The sequence below is a fragment of the Anser cygnoides genome, chromosome Z (genome assembly GCF_040182565.1).
Source record: "Anser cygnoides isolate HZ-2024a breed goose chromosome Z, Taihu_goose_T2T_genome, whole genome shotgun sequence".
Classification (NCBI taxonomy): Eukaryota; Metazoa; Chordata; class Aves; order Anseriformes; family Anatidae; genus Anser; species Anser cygnoides.
Genome location: NC_089912.1, coordinates 68,589,929 through 68,613,268, shown reverse-complemented (window position 1 = coordinate 68,613,268; position 23,340 = coordinate 68,589,929). Strand labels below are relative to the sequence as shown.

At 43.8% G+C, this 23,340-nt stretch overlaps 1 protein-coding gene across 1 annotated transcript in view; it reads left to right on the top strand.

Moving 5' to 3' along the window:
• Window positions 1-23,340, top strand: part of PLCXD3 (phosphatidylinositol specific phospholipase C X domain containing 3) — a 91,625-nt gene that overhangs the window by 42,731 nt on the left and 25,554 nt on the right. The window contains exon 2 of the mRNA XM_048048453.2: window positions 11,714-12,422. Within this exon, the coding sequence (XP_047904410.1) occupies window positions 11,714-12,422 (709 nt within the window). The remainder of the gene's footprint in view (window positions 1-11,713; window positions 12,423-23,340) is intronic.

Sequence of the window (23,340 nt, the reverse complement as noted above, 5' to 3'; positions counted from 1 at the left end):
TGTACTCGGCTCTGGTGAGGCCGCACCTCGAGTACTGTGTTCAGTTTTGGGCCCCTCGCTACAGGAAGGACATGGAGGTGCTCAAGCGAGTCCAGAGAAGGGCAACGAAGCTGGTGAGGGGTCTGGAGAACAAGTCTTAGGAGGAGCGGCTGAGGGAGCTGGGATTGTTCAGCCTGGAGAAGAGGAGGCTCAGGGGCGACCTTATCGCTCTCTACAGTTACCTGAAAGGAGGCTGTAGAGAGGTGGGGGTTGGTCTGTTCTCCTACGTGCCTGGTGACAGGACGAGGGGGAATGGGCGAAAGTTGCGACAGGGGAGTTTTAGGTTGGATGTTAGGAAGTACTTCTTTACTGAAAGGGTTATTAAGCATTGCAACGGGCTGCCCAGGGAGGTGGTGGAGTCACCATCCATGGAGGTCTTTAAAAGACGTTTAGATGTAGAGCTTAGCGATATGGTTTAGTGGAGTACTTAGTGTTAGGTCGGAGGTTAGACTCGATGATCTTGAGGTCTCTTCCAACCTAGAAATCTGTGATACTGTGATAACCACACCTCCCAGTTTTCATTTTCTTGGCCCTAAAATAATGGGTAATGCAGAAGCTACACATGCCATGCAAGTAATTTTTGTCAGTTACAGGGTCGCTACAGTTGTTCAGTAGCGTTATTCAGATGTAATAGAAAATATTGCACTGGTTTAGAAAGGAAAAAAATAAAAATAATTAAAAAAAAAAGAGCACAGTGAAATAGCAACAATAGTGAGGCTAATACATGCTGTCAATGCAGCAATGAGTTAGGAAAGGGCTATATTGTATATGCCAGAGGGGAGGGAGGAAATTACATCAAAGAAGAGGGAAGAGGCAAGAGATGAGGGAAATGCAAAATCAGGTATCCAAAATGCTCTCTAGTGCTGAAAAGATGCAGTAACTGGCAAGAGTCTGTGTAATCAGAAGCACTTATTTCAAGGGATATTTGTCTTCTTACCAAGAGTATTAAAGGCTGTTTTTCATGAAAAGAAATCAAATAAATAAAAGCACAAGAAGCAGAGGTGGTCTGATTTGATCCTATTTTCGGGTGTGAACATTGCATTACTTGTGGCTATACATAATAAGTAGCGCTTTATGCTCCTGTGTGCATGGAGAAGAAGAGATATGAACAGATCAACAGCAGCCCGTTCTCGTTTTTATAAGCCTCCTCAGCTGTATGCTGCCCTTGAAGGCTGTCCTGTCAGTGGTAGCATTAGGGTTATGAACAAGAATTACGATCGGAAGGCATTCGCTGTGAGGAGATGCCATTTCACATGCTCAGCAGAGCTGCCTGGGGTCATCACAGCTTCTTGCCAGTCCCAAAGCTACTGGCTTGCAATGCAAGTGTTGCTGATTGCCCCAGGAGATATGACTTGGATGCTGATGACACACTCAGCCAGACTGAGCTGGTGCTGGAATAAAATACGCCCCGAACTATTCCTGGCACATTAATTTTATGCTTAGAATCAGATACACCTTTTGTACTCTGAAATGTTCACATTCATATGCTATTCCTTGAGTTAAGAGGAAAATAGCTAATAGGGTAATTCTAAGACTAGTGTCTAACTAAAATGTCAGTTGTGATAGATATCTCAGATGCATCTGTACAACCAGCAGTGAGCTTGCAGAGCAGAAAGAAAAAATAGCATTGTAGATTGGTCTGCTCTGTTCCCAAAGCAGCGAAAACTTGAAAGAATCCTCATTTGTGGATCTCATTTGTGTAGCTAGGGCTTTGCCCCCCTAGGGATTTTATTTCCAGGTAATTAGATAGCTAATCTGTCTTCACGTTATAGCTGTCCATAATATTCAAGGATGTATGTGATAGTCATTAGTTTGATACAAAATATACTATTCAACCTTCATATATGCAGTTAAATTCATAAATAAAGCCACAGCGGTCCACCTATCACAGCGCTTGACCCATGGCTTGCAAGCCATACAACTGCGTCTGCTCTGTTGAAATTGTAACTTACCATCGTAGACTGTATGTTTTAGGTGCATGGTCAGTCTTGATGTAAAAATTCCTTAAAAATAAATAAAAATAATTCAATGGCTAGTCTTGCTGTGCCAGAAACAGGAGTTGCCTTATGAGCTTTTTTAAGTTTGAGTTGAAGCTCTTGTTCCATGAATCCTGATAGGTGTTAGCTCAATAGGTGAAGCGAGCCTTCTTCCATTAAAGAATATGCTCTGTGTCTGCTTTCCAAACATCTTGAAGTCATCCTTACAATTTCATTTGAATAAATAAGAATGGCTTTTTTAGTTTCTTACTGTAGGGCTGATTTTAAAAGTTTAAAGTCATTCCTACACCTTTTAAAATTTTCAGTGCAGTGCACAAAGATGAAACGGTGCTTATGCATTTGGCATGCATGCAGGCAATATCACTGCCTTCCTCCTCCACCTTTTCTTCTGTGTTCAGCTAAGAGGTTTATAAGATCACATTTGGAAAAAGAGTGGGGAAGGAACACCGACTGATTCTTTCAATCCTCAGTATGATCATTTACATTTCTACATGTATAGTACAAAAATGTTCCCTGTGCTGTTTGAATTCAGGTGTCGGCAGGAACTCTGGTAACCTAACTCGTGTTTTGCAGAGCAGCTGGGGACGGCTCTTGGGGCAAAAGAGATGGAAAGAGGCTGTGAGCAGAGCTGCCACAGACAGCTTGCCATGCTGCCGCTGTGCCGTGGTGCGAGGTCTCCGCTGAGCTGATTAAACCTGCGAACAAGCCTGCTCTGCTCTGCGCTATGGCCTGATCCTGCAGCCCCTTTTCAGGCTTCCTCTGATGTTAATGTTACATTTGTCTGAGTGAACACTAGCTTGTTTAGAACCAACCTGCAATGAAACTAATCATTCCCTTAATGGTGGGCTTTCTGAGTACAGTAATCTGGTGCTCTCAGAAAGCCCCTGGCATTTGAGCACTGCTCCATCATTCTGTCTTCTCTGCATGCTGTCTGCTTGAAGTCCACGCTGAAATCCGGCTGGAGGTGGTTCGACTGGTGAGAGGTGGGAGGCTATTTACACTTCAGTGTCTCAGAAAACATTTAAACACCTCCTCCTACACAAATAATTACAGGACAGTAAGAAAGTTATCAAGCGAGAGGGGAAACATGCTCTCAGAAGGGCAACGTGCTAATTTTCTGTTAAAGAATAGTTTCTTTAGCAGAGCTTTCCTTGTTGGTATCCATAGTTGTGACACGTGCTCATACTGTTCGGAGAGCTAGAAATACAGGTTGCTTTTTCTTATTTCCTCACTTTTCAACAGTGCATTGAGAATTTGCAATTTGGTATTAGCTGATGTTGTGTTGGAAGGAAAAAGGGAGTTGATCCTTGTTTTTACAAGAGGGAGCTGTAGGGGACTGAATGTGGGTACGTTTTATGTACACCAGATGTACTAGCATGAATTGAGTAATCATTAACCTAACCAGGTTTTTAGCCAAAGTTTGCATGTAGTACTGTGATAATTTCCATTTATCTTTGGCTTTAAAGCAAAGAACATCCTTCCCCACCTTCTGTCCTGTTTGATCTTAGGAGTTGGATCCTCACTCAGTACTGCCTCTTTCGTAAGAGCAACGCCTTGCCTCAGTCGAGCAATCAGAAACACTTCCCCAGCGCAGGCACTGCCACAGACCACAAGCTGTCACGTAAAAAAGCATTCAAATGGTAATGTCTCTCAGAGAGGGTAAAGAGCAGGACTTGGAGATTGCAGGCAGTGTCAACAAAGGCTCCCCTCGGAGGCAATTGTAGCCATGTTCAAAAGCACACAACAAAGTGTGAGCTCAGGAGTATTTCATGCGCGATGAGGAGACGCTAGAGAACAAGAGTAAATAGTTGCTAAAATCATTTCTTGTGCATGAAAATTTGATTTGTGCATAGGGAGAACAGAAGCAGGGAGCCATTCCTGATCTGAAAGTTGGTTAGTAGACATGGGATGCCGTCTCTGGACTGGGGGACTAACAGTTCATCTTTCTCCCTAGCTAAGAAGCTGATGCAGACAAGTCTTTTTAAGCAGTCTTCAATGATTTGTAGCTGTCTGTCAAAATATCTTTCTTTCACTTCCTTCTCTTTAGACACAAGAGAAGGGCAGTTGGACCAGATGAGCTCCAAAGATCTCTTCCAACCTCAATTAGGTTGTGATTCTCTGAAGGATAAAACTCTCTATTCTGTATTATATATGAAATCATAGAATCATAGAAAGGCTTGAGTTGGAAGGGACCTCAAAGATCATCTAGTTTCAACCCCTCTGCCATAGGCAGGGACGCCAAAGACATTTGCTAATTTGCTTTGTGCTGGGTTTTAAATGTTTTATACTTTACCACGTGGAGCTCTAAACCGTGGCTATTGGTACGGTAGCTGCCGTCTGTTGTAGGTGTGCTGTGCTGCTCAATGTGGATTAAGGTGCTCCATCAGAGATGTGGATGTGTTGGCTGAGCAATGCAGGGTCCGCCCATGGCAGAAGTAGTATTAAACCACGTCTGGCAAAGGTTGGCAAAACGTGACTTTTCTATTTATTTATTTATTTTAACACACAGCGGGTTTGTTCACCCTTGCCAACAAACCACGTTAAAATGTCAGCATACCAATCACTGTGCACCTCTCTGGTTTCTCAGGTTGTTCCTTGACACACGGTTTGCCTGCAGTCTTCGTCCCAGTGAGGTGGCACAGCACAGATTTCTGACAGCCTGTCCCCATATGCGGGACTGAGGTCGGAGTTAGGGTTTTGCGCAGTTCTGGTGGGGGTCCAGGCCTTCTCTGATGGAAGAGGGAAAATGCACCTTTCTGTCCAGCAGGAGGATGGCAGGTGAGGGGAAGGCTACCGCTTCCAGGAAGGATGGGAACAAACTCTTCCTTTCCTTTTCCCACATTATCTGTGAGGTCTTCAAGGCAGAAGGGGATATTAGCTTTGAGAGGGGGAAGAGAAGAGTTGCTGGGGCTGATACAACTGGCACAGAGGACGTGGGCAGACTGTGGAGTAGATTTCAGATGGGGAAATTGTGCTGTATTTGCAACAGCATCTAAATTCTTGCGAAGTTAATAGTAATCTAACAAATGTTGCTTTAACAGCTTCATTCTCTGTCACTCCTGTCACCTTTTTGCTTACATTTTCAAGCACAACCAGAATACATTTTCTCCTTTGTCACTGCATGCCTCTTCTTGCTCCCAGATATTCGAGGACTGCAATTTAGCTGGTGTGACTTGAAACTCCAAAGCAATTTGGAATTCTATTATTCTGAAAGAAGCTGGAGGAAAATGGGGCTCTTTCCTGCAGACATTTGCGCTCGTAATTAAGAGCATTCAGACAGCTGAGTGTTCCTAGAATTGGGCTCTGGACTTGTACTTTATCTGTAATCTCCCAGTGAAAACCAAGGTTAATTCATCCCTGTACTTATACTTTGTAAAAACTAAAATGTTTACTTCACAGGTTAAAACCAGTGGCTTTGAGAGATTTGACTGTCTGTGTATCAGGTTGTTTGTGCTGTGTGACCTGGGGGAAGATTTGATTTTTAAGAAGCGGATTGATTTATGTTCATGTTTCCTCATAGACATTTCAAGTTTAATGGCTTTATTTTTAAAATGTCTTCATTTTAGTTTGTCTCATTCAATAGAAACTTCAAGGCTTTATGTACAAAAAATAAAATAGCTCTTCTGTTTTCACCACTTGGGATGGGGCTATTAAGGTTGATTTATGTATGGGCTAGCTCACCACCTGCAAAATGCGGGCTTGTAGAATATTTTTTTCTTATTTTCTGATCGGACAATTCACTTGACTAAAAGCCAGATATTGTTACCTATGAAAAGACACTGTTCTCCTTTAGAGAAAAGCCTGACTTAAGAAGGGATTTCTGTGCTAATACCAAGGTAAAAGAATATGAGGCTCTTTGGCTGACTGGGACTCTGGGAAGAGTGCTGACTGCTTTGGCTTTCCCTTAAGAAGTTTTCCTGAGCCTTCAGAAAGCCAAAAGCTAAGTGTGATCCTGCTCGTGCTGCAGGCAACTTTTTCTGAAAAGCTTGGCTCACCCGCGGGCAGTGCCAGAACTGCCCATGGGAGGGGATCTGCAGAAATCCCGTGCAGCTCTCGGGGGCTGAGGTGCAGGAGCGAGGCTGCGGATGAGCTCCCTTGCCAGCCAGCTGGCGTGGTCACAACCATCGGCTTGAGTGGATGAGACCTGGGAGGTGGCCAGTTCCACCTCTGTAGGCTTCTTGATGCAGGTACAGAACAAGACAAAGGTCTGGGGGAAGCTTCCTGGTCCCACTATGGGAGGGCGTTTGTAGCTTTTCTTTTCCAGATCCAAATTGACTTGCACGGGGCTGTCTGTGCATCTTTAACTGCTCTTCTTGGAACAGCAGCGTGGTGCTTGGAGAACCCAGATATTTCTCATATAGTTTTGACAGGGTTTTTGGGGTTGTTCTGAGGTGTCATGGGTAGCAGAGGGTTGTCTGCTTGCATTGCACGGTAACCTAATGTGGCCAGCCTAACAGTTCAGCCGCTGGGCTTATTTATACCAGAGTAACCTGTATGTGTGCTCATGCTCTGACCCTGACTTCTCTGTTACCTGGATTTTTGCATTACGTGAGTACTGTAAGCCCCGTGACCTTCAGCTGGAGTTATGGGCTCACAACTGTTGATGCACATTGGAAGAAGAGCTGATAAGCCACGCAGTTACCTCTGGGGAGGCTGGGCCACTGCACAATATATAGTGTGTTCTTTCTCCCCACAGTTGCTTTTGTGTTGCTGTCTTGGGCAGTCTTTTTACCAAACTAAGTTTGTGTCACCCAAGCAGTTTAAATACTAAAGGTTTTACGAAGCCTGAGTTCCACTGCTCTTGCCAGCACGTTTTGACTTCCTGAGATGTGCTGCGGCTTTGGCTGGGGGAGCAGTGAGGGCTCAGCTGTCTTAAAAAGAAGCTGAAACACAATATTAAGCTGCAGCAAGTCTAGTGTTCATGCACAAAGACTTTGCTGCTCCTTGATCACAATGTTGTTAAGTAAAGATTCACAGAGGTTTTTGTCCTTGTGTGACTGTTTTTTTAGGACAAACGAGATGGCGAGAACAGACCAAATGAGACAGGGAGCACATGTGCTTTGGTTGCCTTTGGTACCAGATGTCAGGGAATCTGTCCTTGCTGTCCTCTGCAGCATCCGAGAAACGTTGTGATCTGGTGTCAGTCTCTGTAGAGCCCTCTTGGCAAGGATGTTTTCCAAAAGCTTAGACTGCCTCAGCATGTGATGCTTCAGCAGTAGTCACCAAGGGATGTCATCTCCTAAATACAGGAAACAACAGCAGGTAAAGCTTCTAATGACACCCAAAGCAGCAGTAAAAGACTACTTCTGGCAATCGCTGGGTAACTTCCACTGCAGAGGCAGGAGTTTGAAATCTGTGAGAGAAGGTGAGGAGGGCAAAGGGTGCCCAAACCTGTGAAACTCTGCTCCTGTTTGGGGTTTTGCTGTGGCTTGTGCTCCTTCAGAATGTGATTGCTGCTGTCAGGGGCACGTTGGGCAGCACCATTTGAATCAGTACCTCTATTTTAGGTGCCATTTGCCAAGTGATTGTTAAGAGGGATGGCCAGAGCTCCCAGTGAGGCAAAGGGAGGGAAGAGTGAAGTTCAGCTGTGCCTGCCCTCTTTATGAATGATGTGTTAAGGCTTAGCCACTGAAAATAGTAGCTTTGCTGTGCCTCTCTGTAAATCTCTGGTGGGATTGAAGAAACAATTCTGAACTGAAACACATTCTCCCGGAGGGATTTTTTTCAGCACTGAGCCCAATTATTTTTTAAATGGGGGGTTAGCCCTCCAGGGAAGCCATAAATATGTCCATAGCTGAGCAACAGTGGGTTTTATATTCCCAGTTGTCCTATTAAGGGAATTCACTAAAGAAAACAGGAGACCATTCTCCATAGTAAGAGTACAAGCAGCTGTTCTCTTGCAGTCTAAGTGATACTGCATATTTTACCCTTGAATGTCTGAAAAGTGTTTAGCTGACGTCTAAGTTCAAAAATTCTGTAAGGGGTGGGAAAGGCAACAGAGAGCTCCTGCAATTAAAGAAAGCTCCAGCAGCAAAAGAAAGCAAGGAAAATGCTGGTCTGCTGCTGAACAGGGCAGGAGACTTTAATGCAGGGCAAGAAAACTTCTGAAGCAATTGAGCAGGGGTTGGACCAGATGACTTCTGGAGCTCCCATCCAACCTAAATTATTCTGTCTGCTTATCTCCACACTCCCCAGAGATACAAAGGCTTCATTTCTCATCTCTCAACCTTAGAAACGATTATCAAGAGACACTTAAAATACATGCACCATCTGTGATCCAAAAAACCCAAACTGCCCAGTTTCAATAACTGATAGAGTAAATTGAGACAAGGCCAGCTTACCAGGTAAAGCAAAGGCCGTGCGTTCAGGCAGAGCAAACCAAGGAACCCACTCGCTGCTTCCCATCGGCAGGAGGTGTTCAGCCCCTCCAGGACAGCAGGGCTCGTCGCCTGTAATGGTTTCTTGGGCAGACAAACGCCATCACTCCGAACGTCCCCCCTTCCTCCTTTGTTCCCCCAGTTGTTATTGCTGAGCACGGCACCACACGGTGTGGGACACCCCTTCGGCCAGCCTGGGCCAGCTGTCCTGGCCCTGTCCCCTCCCAGCTCCTGGTGCACCCCCAGCCCCTCATCACTGGCAGGGCAGCACGAGGGGCTGAAACGTCCTGGGCTCTGTGTGAGCACTGCTCAACAGCAACCAAAACATTGCCATGTTATCACCACTGTTTTCATCACAAAGCACAGCATCATACAACATACCAGCCTCTATGAAGACAACTGACTTTAATCCCAGCCGAAAACAGGACAACCCTGCATCCTTTCTTTATAGGAGCAGAGATCTGGCTATGCAGAGAGCTGACAAGTCCACTTCCCAGTGGCAAAGGAGTACGAGAGTGTCCCTGTGTACCAAAGCAAGACTGGAAAGAAAGCTGCTTGCTTAAAACAAGTGTATGTCCATACAGGATCCTCTCGTTACCAGGAACATAGTGATTTGGGACATGGCAGTACAAAAGGTCATACACTAATTTGCTCTGCCAGGTGTAAGGATTTTGAATTTCCCAGAGTTAGGCGAGCAAGCTGGCTCAGACGGGAGTGCAGGTTGAAGGCAGAAGGAATACAGATGAGTGCATGATGAGAATAAATATTCAAAAGACCTGATCAAACTACTTATACATGTGGAAAGAGAAAAACATTTGCTGTTTTTCTTTCAGTCAGGAGGAACCTTTACATACTTTGGAAGAGCTCAGCTCACATCAGTTCTTTTTGTTGTAAACCAAGTTTAATTAAGCTTTATTTTCTCTTTGTGGAATTTAGTGGGTCCTTCCTGTTCTAGTCACAAAATACGGACTTTCTCAGTGTCCTGTGTCCTCTTCTCTGTACCTTGCACCCACTGTGAAATTTCACCCAATTTTTAGATTCAAACATGTGCATGAAGCCCTTAATTAAGAAAAAAAAAATGTAGCCTATCCTGCTTGTAATGGTCTGTAGCTTCTATCTACAATGTTTCCCCTCTGCCCCCCACCCCATGTTCTGTGTTAGTGATAGCTGGTAGCTGCCAGCTGTCAAGTTTTCCACCTTAGTTTTATGCCCTGAGAACTGTGCTGCCTCTCTTGACTTCAGTAGATTTAAGTAGTGCTTGGCACAGTATACATTGCATATTGGCTGTGGTGGTCAAGCTTAGCTGCCTCTTCTGCAACTGCAGATTCCCAGAGGCTACAGAACTGACAATAAAGGGCAAATGGTTTAATTAATCTTACTACCATTTGGGGCCCACTGCTGCAATCAGTTATTCTTGTTTGTACATATATACCTATTCTGACGTAAATCCTACTGAAATCAAAGGAACGTCAGTGGACAAAGTGAAGAGTTTGCAAGATCCGTCCTTGATAATATCAATAACTACGCTTTGTTTTCAACAGGACTGGATTTACTTTGATTTCTAGATTAGTGCAGGTTACATTGAGCAGAACGTTTAATGTATCTCATTGATTTTTCACTGTTGAAACATAAGTCGCTGCTCTAATCATTTGTTTTACCATTAAAATTCTGTATGCAGATCTGGCCCCTTGGGATATCAGTGTGTAACAAGATAGTCCGTGATCTAATCAGGTGCTGTGAAGAATATGGTATTGCTTCAACACATAGCAGTAGAAAGCTTTCATCAAAATGAAAAACTTATCTAATATTAGTAAAATGCAGTTCAAAGAGACAACTGTGGAAAGCAGGGGTGTACAAAATTTTAAGACGTTTCTCAGATTAAACAAAGCAAAATTCAAGCCAGAGTTTAAGATGATTTGTCATGACTCCACTTATTGTTAAAGAAGAAAATTTTACAGCTGTCACTTCAGTTTATAGGGTTTGTTCCAGCTCAGTTAAAATAGCATCGCCATCAGAAATGACTGACTAGCAGGATTTCGCTAATGTGATACGTATTTGTCACAGCATGAGTGCCTTGGAAAGTGATTTTGAAAAGCACCTAAAAAAGCATCAATAGCAGAAGACACGACTTGTTCTCTGAACTCCTTTTGATGCTTGGAGTTGGGTCTCTGAGTGCTTAGCACTACAGTCCATTTTGGAGATGCGAGTCCTGCTGATCTTGGAGGAGTTCTGCAAGTGGTGTGGCGCAGGCAGAGGAGAAGACCTCCTCTCCTTGCTGTGGTGACTCTGAGCAGCAGCATCCTCCACTGCTGGGACAGTGAGACTGGTCAGACGGTCTGTGTAGATTGGAGAAAGCTGGTAGTAGACAAGGATGATAGCATCTCCTAGGGTGAGCTTATCCCTCCATAAAGCAAGGCAAAGTCCCTTACGGAGAACTATCATGTTTTTGCAGATGTCCAAAGCATTAGCATTATCAGCTTCATTCATGTAAAGATCTAAAGGCTTGTTAAAATAAGTGTGTGGCTTTTTTTTAATGGACATACCTTGACATAAAGAGAATTTTGCAGAGCAAATTGTCTTAGGTATTTTTGTATGCAACTACCTTATGCTGTAGAAAATGGCAACCTCTTTACATAGGTATGTTAAATAGGAGTTCTGTTCTTGTTGAAGGCACACGATGAAGTTGCTGTGTTTTAGCAGAGAAACATAATGCTGTCCTTAGCTCTGTTTCATTTATGTAACAAGGGAAATCAAAGAATTTTAGAGGTATATTTATGAAGGAAAACAGCATTTAGTAATCTTACTGATGACCAGATGAGACTTGAAATAAAGGTCAGAAAGGTTACATGTCCTGGCATTTTTCAACTCAAGTAAAAGTGTGTGTTTTTTTCTTCAGTTCTGTAAACTAGACAGTGCACGATTCAGTGTGGAGGGCCAGATTCTCATCTTCTTGTTGGCTCTAGGGATTTGTTACATGTCTGACTTTGCTGGAATTACATCAGGCTTGTTTTGACATTCAGAGCCCTCTGAGTTAAGTGGGATAAAAGGCGTAAGAGCTAAAAGAGTGAGGGAGAGCCCAGATAAGCTGTAAAGCAGGCACTGCCTTTCAGTCATGTTCCTGTGAAGCTCTGGTGGGTAAATGCTGCCAGGCAAAGGTTGTGTATTGAGAAAAAGGACAGGGGAGGAGTTTGTTGTCAAGTGCTGGTACAGGTCAGAAAATTGCATTCAGTAAAAAAGAATCACTAATGCCTTCTAACATGTAAATCCAATATTGATTATTTTCCTTTGTTGTGTTTTTAGGGTCTCATGACTCCTTTAGCTTCTACATTGATGAAGCCTCTCCGGTTGGGCCTGAACAGCCAGAAACGGTCCAGAATTTTGTGTCTGTTTTTGGGACTGTAGCTAAAAAGCTGATGAGGAAGTGGTTGGCTACACAGACCATGAACTTCACCAGCCAGCTGGGGGCAGGCATTCGGTATTTTGATCTTAGGATTTCCACCAAGCCAAGAGACCCAGACAACGAACTCTACTTTGCTCACGGCTTATTCAGTGCCAAAGTCAAGGAGGGCCTGGAAGAGATCAATGCATTTCTTGCTGACCACCCAAAAGAAGTGGTCTTCTTGGACTTCAATCATTTCTATGGGATGCAGAAATATCATCATGAAAAGCTTGTCCAAATGCTCAAGGACACGTATGGAAACAAAATGTGTCCTGCTATATTTGCCCATGAAGTAAGCCTCCAGTACCTGTGGGAAAAGGAACACCAAGTGCTGGTTTTTTATCACAGCCCAGTGGCTCTCGAGGTACCATTTCTTTGGCCAGGCCAGATGATGCCAGCTCCATGGGCAAACACAACAGATCCGGAAAAACTGATTCAGTTCCTCCAGGCATCAATCACTGAAAGAAGAAAGAAGGGCTCCTTTTTTATTTCTCAAGTAGTGCTGACACCAAAGGCTAGTACAGTGGTGAAAGGGGTTGCTAGTGGTCTCAGAGAAACAATCACAGAAAGGTAAGTTCCTGGTGGGTGACGTCTGCTGACCGTGCTGAATGTGTGTCAGAAATGCTGCTTTTTCTAATTTATTTTCAAGAAACTCCAGCAGATCTGTTTTTACCATGCTACTGTGACTAAGAGTCAGAACTTGGGCATAATCCTAATGTATTTGGTGAAACGTGTTTAAGGAGGAGCTTTTGTATCTCAAAAGAAAATCTGGCACTAACTCATCATGAAATCATATGGATTGGCTTGACGTTCATTTACCTGAAGGCAGATGTTTTGTTTTTTTTTTGAATGTGGTTTGTCACCATAGGCACTGATCATTTTACCTCAGATTTCCTCACTGGCTGTGGACAAATTTGTCTGAACAGAACAGTTCAGTTGCAAGGGAACCATAAAAACCATCTAGTCCCTCTGCCTGACCACTTCAGGGCTAACCAAAAGTTAAAGCATTTTATTGAGGACATTATCCAAATGCCTCTTGAACACTGAGAAGAATGGGGGGTAATGACCACTTCCCTAGGAAGCCTGTTCCAATGTTTGACCACCTTCAGAGTAAAGAATGTCCAGTCTGAACCTCCCCTGGTGCTGCTTTGTGCTGTTCCCTTGTGTCCTGTGATCAGTTCCCAGGGAGCAGAGACTGGCACCTCCCTCTCTGCCTCCCCTCCTCAGGAAGCTGCAGAGAGCAATGAGGCCACCTCTGAGCCTCCTTTTCTCCAGACTGGACAACCCAAGTGTCCTCAGCCTCTCCTCACAGGACATGCCTTCCAGCCCTGTTACCAGCTTTGTTTCCCTCCTCTGGAGGGCATGCCTTCAAGTATCTTAATGCCCTTTCTTTACTGTGGAGCTCAGAACTGAATACAATATTTAAGTTTAGGCTGCACTGAGTTTATTTAAGTCTGTTTTATGCACCAGGCCTCGGGTACTCAGTAAATCATTTTTCTTTCATTTTGGCTTGTTAGCAAAGTCTTGACAGTGCAGAATTTTGCATCCTTTACTATCCTTATACACCTTAAGGATGCATGACTTCTTTCTGCATATGATCATACACTATATCAGCTGTCAAGACACCATTAGGGTGCATTTGCCTTCTAACAGCCCTTTGATTATCATACAGAATTTCTTGAGGAAAGAAACTCTGGAGACCACTGTAGAGGTTGTGTATTTGGAATGCTGTGTTGGCAGGCCATTGGCTGTTACATTGCAAAACGTCTGTGCAAGACTTGCATTATTTATACTGTTCTGACTTTGATAAATCACAGCCAATTTTCAGCTTAAAGGCATGTATGTGCGACTATGTTCTTGACAACTTGCTAGGAAACCTGAAATTTAATGCTAAAGCACAAGAGCTTTTTTTTTTCCCTTAGAAAAAAGGAATGAAAAAAAAAATACAGACAGGAAAAATACATAACGGGGATGAATGGCCTGCTAATGTTCTGCTATCTGGTTGGAGGTGCCTGTACCAGGAATGTCTGTCTACTGGGAGCACTGTCCTCTTCTCTGTGATGAATGGCACAGTGTCTATGACACTGTGAAGACATCCTGAGAAGAAAACATGCCTCACTTTCGAGAAGGATTGAACTGTTTTCATGACAGCTTTCCCAAGTGACTGTTAACTAGGAAAAACAGGGACACATGTTACCTGAAAAGACAAAGTGGTGACACAAATGGTTTTATAGGCAGTTGAATATGATTCACAAATGCTTGTGTGACTGTACTTGCAGGTGTGTGTATATCCTCCATTAATGTTTTTATAGACTCCTTTGGGTTGTGTGTTTCTCTTAGTGGTGAATCTGAAGAACACTTCTTAGAACTGAAATCCCACTTTGCCAGTGGGTTTTACTGTTAAACACTCACCTCATTGTTCAGGGATTTCTTTTCTCTGATAAACATCTTTCTGAGTGTTCTTTAGAACATGAAGTAGCACAATTGAGAAACAACCAGGTTCATCTTAAAACTTGCTGCATTAATGGAATAGCCAGTTAAAAAAACTTTTTTTCCCCTCTGGCTCATAAAGTGCTTCCTTGAAGCTGTTTGAAAAAATAAAAGGTTCAAATGGTTTCTGGATATGTTTGTCTAAGCTCTGAATGATTTGTATTTGAACTCTCAGTATGCTCTTGTCCACAGCAAATTTAGAGATTACAACTAAACCACTTGAAATGTTAGTAAATAATTGGGCAGGAATACCTGGCAGTGTTGGTTTTTTCCAAATTGCAACTGAGATTTTCACGTGAGCCCTAAGTGTGTAATCATATCTGCTTCATGGATACTTTTTTTTTGTCTTTGCATGGCTCTTTTAACCATCGCAAAAGAAATGGACTTTGAAAATCATTTCCAGAGCTGGTATGGAAATTGAAATCCTAGTAGTTGTTTAAAAAAATACATATGATGCGTGAAGACACAGGCTTGAAATATGTGTTAAACTACACAGAAACAGAGCTTGTATATTGAGTTAACTGCTCTGAAAGTAAACATCAAGTGTACTCAAAACTGCTCCTTAATGTGATGATGATCCTGTTAAAAATAAATAGATGAGCAATTAAGGGTGGAATACAACTAGTGGAATTTACAGAATTCTCTCCAATCTCACTGCATTAATAGAACAGTAACTTAAAAGTATGTAATCCATACTAAAGGAGTCAGGGTATATGTTGCAGCTGCACTGTGTTTGCTGCTTTGAACCATCTAATGATTATTCATGGAGACATTATCCTGTCCTTTTCAGAATGAGTACACACGTCAGATCCCATTATTGTGTCCAGGTAGATTGCACATGTGCTATCTGGCAGTTGCTGCAAACACGTATAGATTTTTATACTACTTTCTGCTTTTTAATAAATGTTGACAAAGAGCTTTGCAGCGTGTTGCTTTTGGACACAGTTTTGTAACTGTACCTGGCGAGGTTTTTTTTTCCTCACATTGAATTTTGGAACATTGAATTTGCGATGTAAATATGGAACAAGGCTGAATTTTCATATATTTTTTTTCCCCTAAATGAAATACTATATTTAAAAAATGTTCCTTTTCAGCATTTTCAAATAAAACCTTTGCTTGCCTGTTTTTTTCCCCCTCATTTTAACAGTGGTCACTGTCACTTACTTATCTACTTAATTCTGAGACCAGAACAAAGTTCGGATCCTTGTGGATACAATAAGACGTATCAGATTTTCATCTCTGAAATTGTTCGCTACTGATGAGATTATTTAAGATTGCAAGAACAATGGTTTGAGAGGGAGGATGTGGTTTCTGTCAGCTGCAGCATCTGTCAGTCCAGGAAAACTGCAAGCAGACACCGTGCAGCGAACCATGCTCCTTTCTGTTGCTTTGCAGCTCATGTCGCATGAAGGAGCACGGTGGAATATTCCTCTGTAGCCAACAAACTGGCCAGGCTGGCAGCTCTTCGGTGTGGCTGCTTGTGGTGTAGGCCCACCTGCTCCAACTGCAGTGTTGCAGTCTCCTGAGGTGGTGTTGCTCGTGCCTTTCCAGATTGTTCCTGACCCTGTTCCCCACTGCACCGTGTCTGAGGTCCTGCACCTGGGCCGGGGCAATCCCAAGCACCGATACAGGCTGGGCAGAGAATGGATTGAGGGCAGCCCTGAGGAGAAGGACCTGGGGGTGTTGGTTGACGAGAAGCTTGGCATGAGCCAGCAGTGTGCACTGGCAGCCCAGAAGGCCAACTGCGTCCTGGGCTGCACCAACAGAGGGGTGGGCAGCAGGTGGAGGGAGGGGATGGTGCCCCTCTGCTCTGCCCTTGTGAGGCCCCACCTGCAGTGCTGCGTCCTGGTCTGGGGCCCCCAGCACAAGAAGGATGTGGGGCTGTTAGAGTGGGTCCAGAGGAGGGCCACGAGGATGACCAGAGAGCTGGAGAACCTCTCCTACGGAGACAGGCTGAGGGAGCTGGGGTTGTTCAGCCTGGGGAAGAGAAGGCTCCTGGGGGACCTCACAGCGGCCTGTCAATACCTAAAGGGGGCCTACAGGAAAGCTGGGGAGGGACTCTTTGTCAGGGAGTGTAGTGATAGGACAAAGGGGAATGGCTTTTAAACTAAAAGAGGGTAGATTTAGATTAAATATTTGGAAGGAGGAAGCTCTTTCCTATGAGGGTGGTGAGGCTCAGGTTTCCCAGAGAATCTGTGGATGCCCCATCCCTGGAAGTGCTCAAGACATTGAGAAGCCTGGTCCGGTGGGAGGTGTTCCTGCCCGTGGCAGGGGTGTTGGAATTAGGTGGTTGTTAAGGCCCCTTAACCCAAATCATTCTGTGATTCTGTTTTTTACTGATTAACTTTGCTCATAGGTGTGGCTGCTGTCCCCACTCAGTGGGATAATAATTGAAAGAAAAAGAAATGAAAAAGTCATCAAGCTTTCTATCCTGCACAAATACAGGGGGAAAAGTTTTCTCATGAGCTCTCCCCAGGACCACGGATCACCATTACAGAACTTCATTACACAGCTTTTATCTTTGTTACTTGAATAAGGAGACTCACTTGCATGCACGTACGTTACGTTCTTGGATTTGATGAAAACTTGGAGGACTAACAATATGTTTTCAGGCTTAACATTCTGTCATGCACAGTTTACGTGCCAAGAAGTACTCTTTGATTAGCAAACAGTATGTACCAAATGAATTACATTCCCTCTGCTTATTGAATTAACTTCACAGTGAGGGAGCTGCCTTTAGTACATCTGAAAGACAGTTGTGAAACAACCTTTTGATGCGTGTAGAGCTGTTGCTTATATTAATGTAGTTTGCTTTCTGATTTGTAGTGAAATTACTAATTTTATCTCTGACTGGTAAATGACACTGGAGACAAGTATTTTATTCTCTTTGTTGTCTCTGGTTGAATGATACTGAAGAATAACAGATCTTGTTTAGAGAACAGAAGAATCTTGAGATACTTTTAAAGCTTTTGAGGAGTGGAAGATGAACACAGCCTATTGTCCCCCTTGATTTCCAAATTAATCTGTAAGGATAATGTTCCCTACAGCTCACATGTGACTAAATCCTTGCCCACCATGCTAAAGCTTCCCCCTTAGCAACCAAAGCAAAAAAAAAAAATAAAATATATATATATATATCCTGCAAAGGGGAACGTTTGAAGTGGAGGCAAAGCATAGGCAGCATTAATAACGGGTGGTAAGTAGGACACAGAAGCTGTCTGGAGAAAAGCCATCTCTGGGTGCAGTCATAAACTAAGCAGGGTCAGATTTAGCTAGCAAATAGGTAGATATTAAAAGAAAAATAATCCCTGAAATTGCAAGAAGTGGGATTTGGGGGACAGCTACAGAGGGTGCATTCCTCCTCCAGGCCATATCTCATCCAGCTTAATTTTTGAGGGTTTCTGTGTTGCTGGGTGAGTGAGAGTTTGTTGTTTTGGATCCACACTTGGTACTGACTGTTGATGTTTTTAAATTATGTAGAAAAACAAATATTGGAAATGGCAACTGTATTTTGCTAATTGCGTGAGTGCACTTCCTCCTTGTAGTCTTGATGTCTGTCGATGTTATGGGCTGCCTGAGAGCAGCAATTTCAAATGAGCTGTTTGGCTTTAGTTCTCAGCAACCCATGGCACAGAGGCTGTGTGAGCTCTTAAACTGCCAGGAGGCAAGAGCAGACCCAGTCCCTCACTAAGCATGCTAGGCCATCATTATGTCATTATTTTTGACTTTGGAGGCAACTCTTCCTCTTTTTTTTTTTTTTTTTTTCACTTTCCAGAAGGCACAAACTATCATTACTATGGACTTTATCAGTTTGCTGTGCAATGCAGCCAAATCCTTAGTGTTTCTATTCCTCAAATTACTTTTCTAGCCCTTCCTCAGAGAAAGCAGTCTCTAGGTTTGCGCACAGACCAGCATGATGAGACCTTGCTGTCAGCTGAAGCATCTCGCTGCCACATCAATGGTCCTCCACAGTAAAATCTAGAATGGTCCGTGTATATTCATCTGGTTTTACTGACAGATGTTTTAGTGGTATTTCATCACTGGAGCATCGGTGTGCACAAGGATTTTAGTATAATGATCCCTTGGGAGGTGCTGGCTGGTTGTGTCTGATGGGTTTGTCTAGTCACGAACCAGGGATAGTATTAAAATACCACAAAATACAAGAGCACGGGATTTTTAATAACCTTATTACATGCTAATATAGATCTAAGTGCATATTAGTAGCCTCTGGGACTTAGTCCAGAACGGAAGGTGACATGGTGGTCACCAGCTCGACCACCCACTTAATTGGTGACTTGGCTTTGGGGTTTTGGGGGATGTTTTTGTTTTTCCTCATAGTCTTTTCCTTGACTTGGCTTGCTTGTAACTTGTTAGGCACCAGAACACCTGTTTGCAGTCCTGGTGTGTGCTGGGTGGCTGCTCATAAAGATATTTTATGTGATGCTATCATCACACTCTCCAAGTACAGTCTGACCCTGTGTATACAGAAAACAGCAAGTGTTTTTCAGCATGTAGAGTAAATGCTCATTCTCCCAGCACTGCTGCTGTGTGCTGTCACTAATATCTACTTGTCTTAAAGACTTCATGCTTCAATCTGCACGGCAGCTCTAGTGAAATTGCAAATGGCTCATTAAGTCGGTTGGGTTTTCTTTGATCTTTCTGACATTACTCAGATAACTACGGAAGTTCTACAACTAATAGATGCTAACAAGTACTGACCCTGGGGGAAAATGCGTTTGCTTGTACAGGGTCTGGGTCTGCCTGTCTGCTTTGTACCTCATGGTGAAGGGAACAGTTCCTTGACAGGTTGGTCCTTCTCTTTGTTTGTAGGGTACAAAACGAGCACAGCGATTTACACAAACAAGCCTTTCCAGGGTTACTCACAAGGAGGCTTTCAAGCTGATAATGAAATTCTGTAATACAAAGACTCTTAATATGAACTGGGGTGAATAAAAGCTCAGCGGGTATAAAAACATTCATGTCTCTGTGTTGTATTAGCACTTGCATACTTCAAAGCACTGCCTTCAAGACTGCGTAAGTAAGTAGAATAATAGGGGCATTGTGGTCACTTCCTAAGCAGAGAACCGGGCAGTTCTTGATGCATTCACGGTATTTTTGGAAGTTTGAGCAGTTCCTTGTATCTGCTATGTGTTTCTGGAGTGGTAGGATGTGGAAGGTGAGTTGTCAAAAACTTCCCATCAGCTCTTAAAATCCTGTTGCACCTGCTGTATCATTCGGGATGCATTAGGGCAATTCTCAGCAAGCTCCAAGGCAATGGGAGGAGGGTTTTCAAGGGTAATCTAGAGAGAATGCATCCACACTCTCACTAGAGAAGTCACTTGCCTATCTCCACCTTCTGCAGTGGCTGTTTCCAGACTTGGGTGGTAGGCTAAGGAACCTTCAGCTGTGGAAACCCCCGGGATCCATTATCTGTCCTGGTTTTATGGGCTGTTGTGATAGGGAAGAAGGCAGGGATGGGAGCTAAATAGTCTGAAAGCATGTACTGTCAAGAGAGCAGAGACGCTGATCTCTGGCAGTAACACTAGCGACAGAAGGTACTGGCACTTACCATTAAAATGTCTGAACTCTCTTTGAGGTTAGGAGAGGAAGAGTGAAGTGTTTGTCTCACCAGAAAACAGCCGTAAATGAGGAAGATGAGCCTCCCGTCTGAGAAGTAGACTGCCAGACTGGTCTAAGTTTTCTTGAAATTACTCCAAGCCTGAAATTAATTTTATTAAATGCTGACCCATGCTTGCAAACAGCCTTCCCGGACTGAATGAGTAATTAGACATGCAGGATATAGCCAGAGATGTGGCTATATGTGTATTAGCTATATAGCCATATGTGCCACATATATAGCCATATAGCTGTATGTGTTGGTACAAAACATACAGGGAAGGCAATAAGAGATTGTGGCAATGTGGTGATGCATTGGTACAAATAAAGTGGCTGGAACAGGGGGAGTGGAAAAGGACTTGGCAAATAGGAAAGCCAGCCAGGCAGAAGGTCTTGGTGATACACCAAGATCCAGAACTTGCATAGGCTAAGCTTGAAAATGTTCATCCTGTTTTTATAAAACTTTTTCTCTAAAACTTTACTCCTAGGCAAAAGCTTCATTATTCTATTCTCTTCCAGGATTAATTTTTTTTTGTGGCTAAGCTACAAAGTTCATGTAATAGGAGATTATAAGAGTATGTCTATAGTTACAATGATAACATTGCACATACTGTCCCAGGCTGTACTGTTGCTTCAACAGAGCGCAAGCTATTATAGTAAAATGTCTCAGTATTTATCTCAGATGCTAAGGAAAATAATAAAAGACATGTCTTTGAGACACTGAATGATCATGCAGTGGGATCTGACCTTTGGCAAGATTTGGATGTTGTAGCTGTTGATCTGAGAGTTTTTGTAACTAAGCAACTGTCATCTGGCAGGTATTAGATCAAAAAATAGTATAAAGGCATGAAGAAGACTGAGTGGTTCAAGTCAGAGTCATGGTGACATGCTGGCACTTTTGCACTGAAATTTTTTGTTTTCTGAGTTGTAGCACAAAGGAGTAGTTACCATCACTCTTTTCATATTGGATATTAAAACTTGCTTAGCTTTATCTTTCAAGTAGTGCCGTCGTGCTCTCAGTTGTACCAACAAGCACTTTTGTGTAGGAAATCAAGAACTGATCCAGATCTTGGGTGATACAGCTCCTTGATTTTGCTGCTGGCCAGTGACGGGGGACAGCCATGGACCTTTATTTCCTCCCTACTTGGATTTACAAACTCTGAAGTCAGAAACTGACTTCTCTCTCCTTTTACAGTGAAAGCAATTGAAATCAGGGCTCCTAGACAATGCTGTAATCCCCCAAAAATCATGCAGGTAGTAGTGTACTTCATTGTTCGAGTACCTGGGAAAGGATCGTTCTAGCCAGTGCATTTGGTACCTTGTTTGCCAAGGTTTGAGCACCAGCAGGACTTTTTTCAAGAGTTAATTCGTTATGGCTTGGCCCCGTATTGCTGCTTGCCAGAACTTCTTGGAAGGAACTGAGGACATGGCAACCTGACTCCCCACTGCCGTTTGCAGAGAGCATGGGGTGAGCATGGTCACCATCAGCTCTTCGGGGGCATTACCCCCTGTGCCAAGGGGCTGGCATCTGCCTCCGCTCAGGATTGCTCCTGTGGCCTCCTTTCCCTGGCCTCCTTTCGCCATTTCCCTGCTTTCCACTCTTTCTGCTTTGTTTTCAATTTCTTCCTCTTGACCATTGCAGGCAGTTGTTCCAGCAAGTTTCATTTCTGCTTCAGTTGCATGGATGGCGATGATTGGGATTTGGACAATTAAGATGAAATAATTAAATCTGAAACCAGAGTGTTACTGGTTTCAGTGGTGCCACTGGGTGGAATTAAGGAAAGGGGGGTTCATTCCCAGAGGCGTTGTTTCAGGCTGCCATCGGGTGATGGGCAGGTGGTCCTGCGGGTCATTAAGCTAAATGTGTGTTCAGGCCAGCACTGCTTCTCTGAGGAGTATGACCGCATGGCATGGCAAGTGTCTGTGCCTGGTTCATCCCTTCTGTCAAACATCCTTCTGTGGCAGTGACAGGGCAGGACTCACCTGGCAGGGATGGACAAGGTCATCGCGAAGGCATCGGAAATGAAGTGCCCTGAGAGCCGCTCTCTCGCCCTTGTTTAATGCCGTGATCAGGAAGTTCTTTTGAGCCTGCTGCTAATCCTGGATCAGAAAGCATTTGGTTGATAATGGTCTCTCACCTCGTGGTGCTTGCTGCTGGCTCCCTCTCTCCCTCACACAGTGTGTCGTGCTATTCGTTTCTGGCTGCATGAAAACAGAGAAGATGTAAATGCAACCGGTTAGCTTCTTTCTTGGTGGAAAACTTCCTTCTTTGAGAGCTCCAGTCTGAGGAGCATTTGTGGAAATAGGAAATCATATGGTGAGCATCTGGGTGTTTTTCTTGTAAGCTGTTTCTCATGAGAGTTACAGGTAGGTTGCTTCTTAGAAAAATATTTGCCATCTCAGGCAGGACTTTATTCTGTAGTAACTCTGGAAATGCACTGTATGGACTGATCACAGGCTCACTTACTGTAATTCCCTCTCAGAAACCTCTGGGCTTCTCTCCTGCTTGCAGCCATCACCGACCTTACAGCCAGGGTTGACCATACCAGCTGCCTGCTCCTGCACTGAGCAGCTCTTCTCAGGGTATGCCTCTTCTGAGATGCAGACTCACAGCAGCTGGCAGGGAAATCATGCTTTATTCATTTATCTGTTTTTGTTGTTGTCAGTTGTTTGCATTTTTTTCTTTGCCTTTTTTTTTTTTCTTTAGGTGAGGTTTGTGTGTGTCTTACTCCAGGCCCATGCTTGTGAGCTCTTGTCATCTCTTAAATAACGTGTCCACGGATGCACAACAAGGTGGAACAGCCTGTGGGGACACGCAGACAGAAGCCGTGCTGTCCAGAGCTGAGTCAGTGCTGGGTGGAGGGGCGCAGGGCCTGAGGCCAACCAGCAGCATCTGGCCTTGGGAGGTCTGTAGGAGGAAGGGGACTGCAGCAGCTTTTTAGTACATGTGCAGCTTGGTCTGTATCTCACAAGAGGCACACGAGCCACCGCAGCGGCTCTCGCACTCGTTGTGTGGCTGACGTGACGGGTCTGTGTGGTCTTCTGCTGATGGAGCAGAGTGATCCAGCATGACTCATGTCCCAGAGGAAGAGGGAATGCCCTCTTTGCTGTGGCATATCTCAGCCGAAATCTATCTTGGCTTCACCCCAGAAGGATTTTAGTTTATTGTTGATGCCTCCTCTGAAATCCCTTGCTACACTTTTTACAAGCTATATAATGCATTTTTTTAGTTTACCTCTTCCCTGATGGTCTGTGATGTGGCTTGTTTCATTTGTGGTATAGCAACCCTAGTTCATCAGTGTGGAGTTTTCGTTAAATAAAATATGAGATCAATTCAGAAGTTACCAGTATTACTGGAAGCATGAGACTTCTCACAATGTCT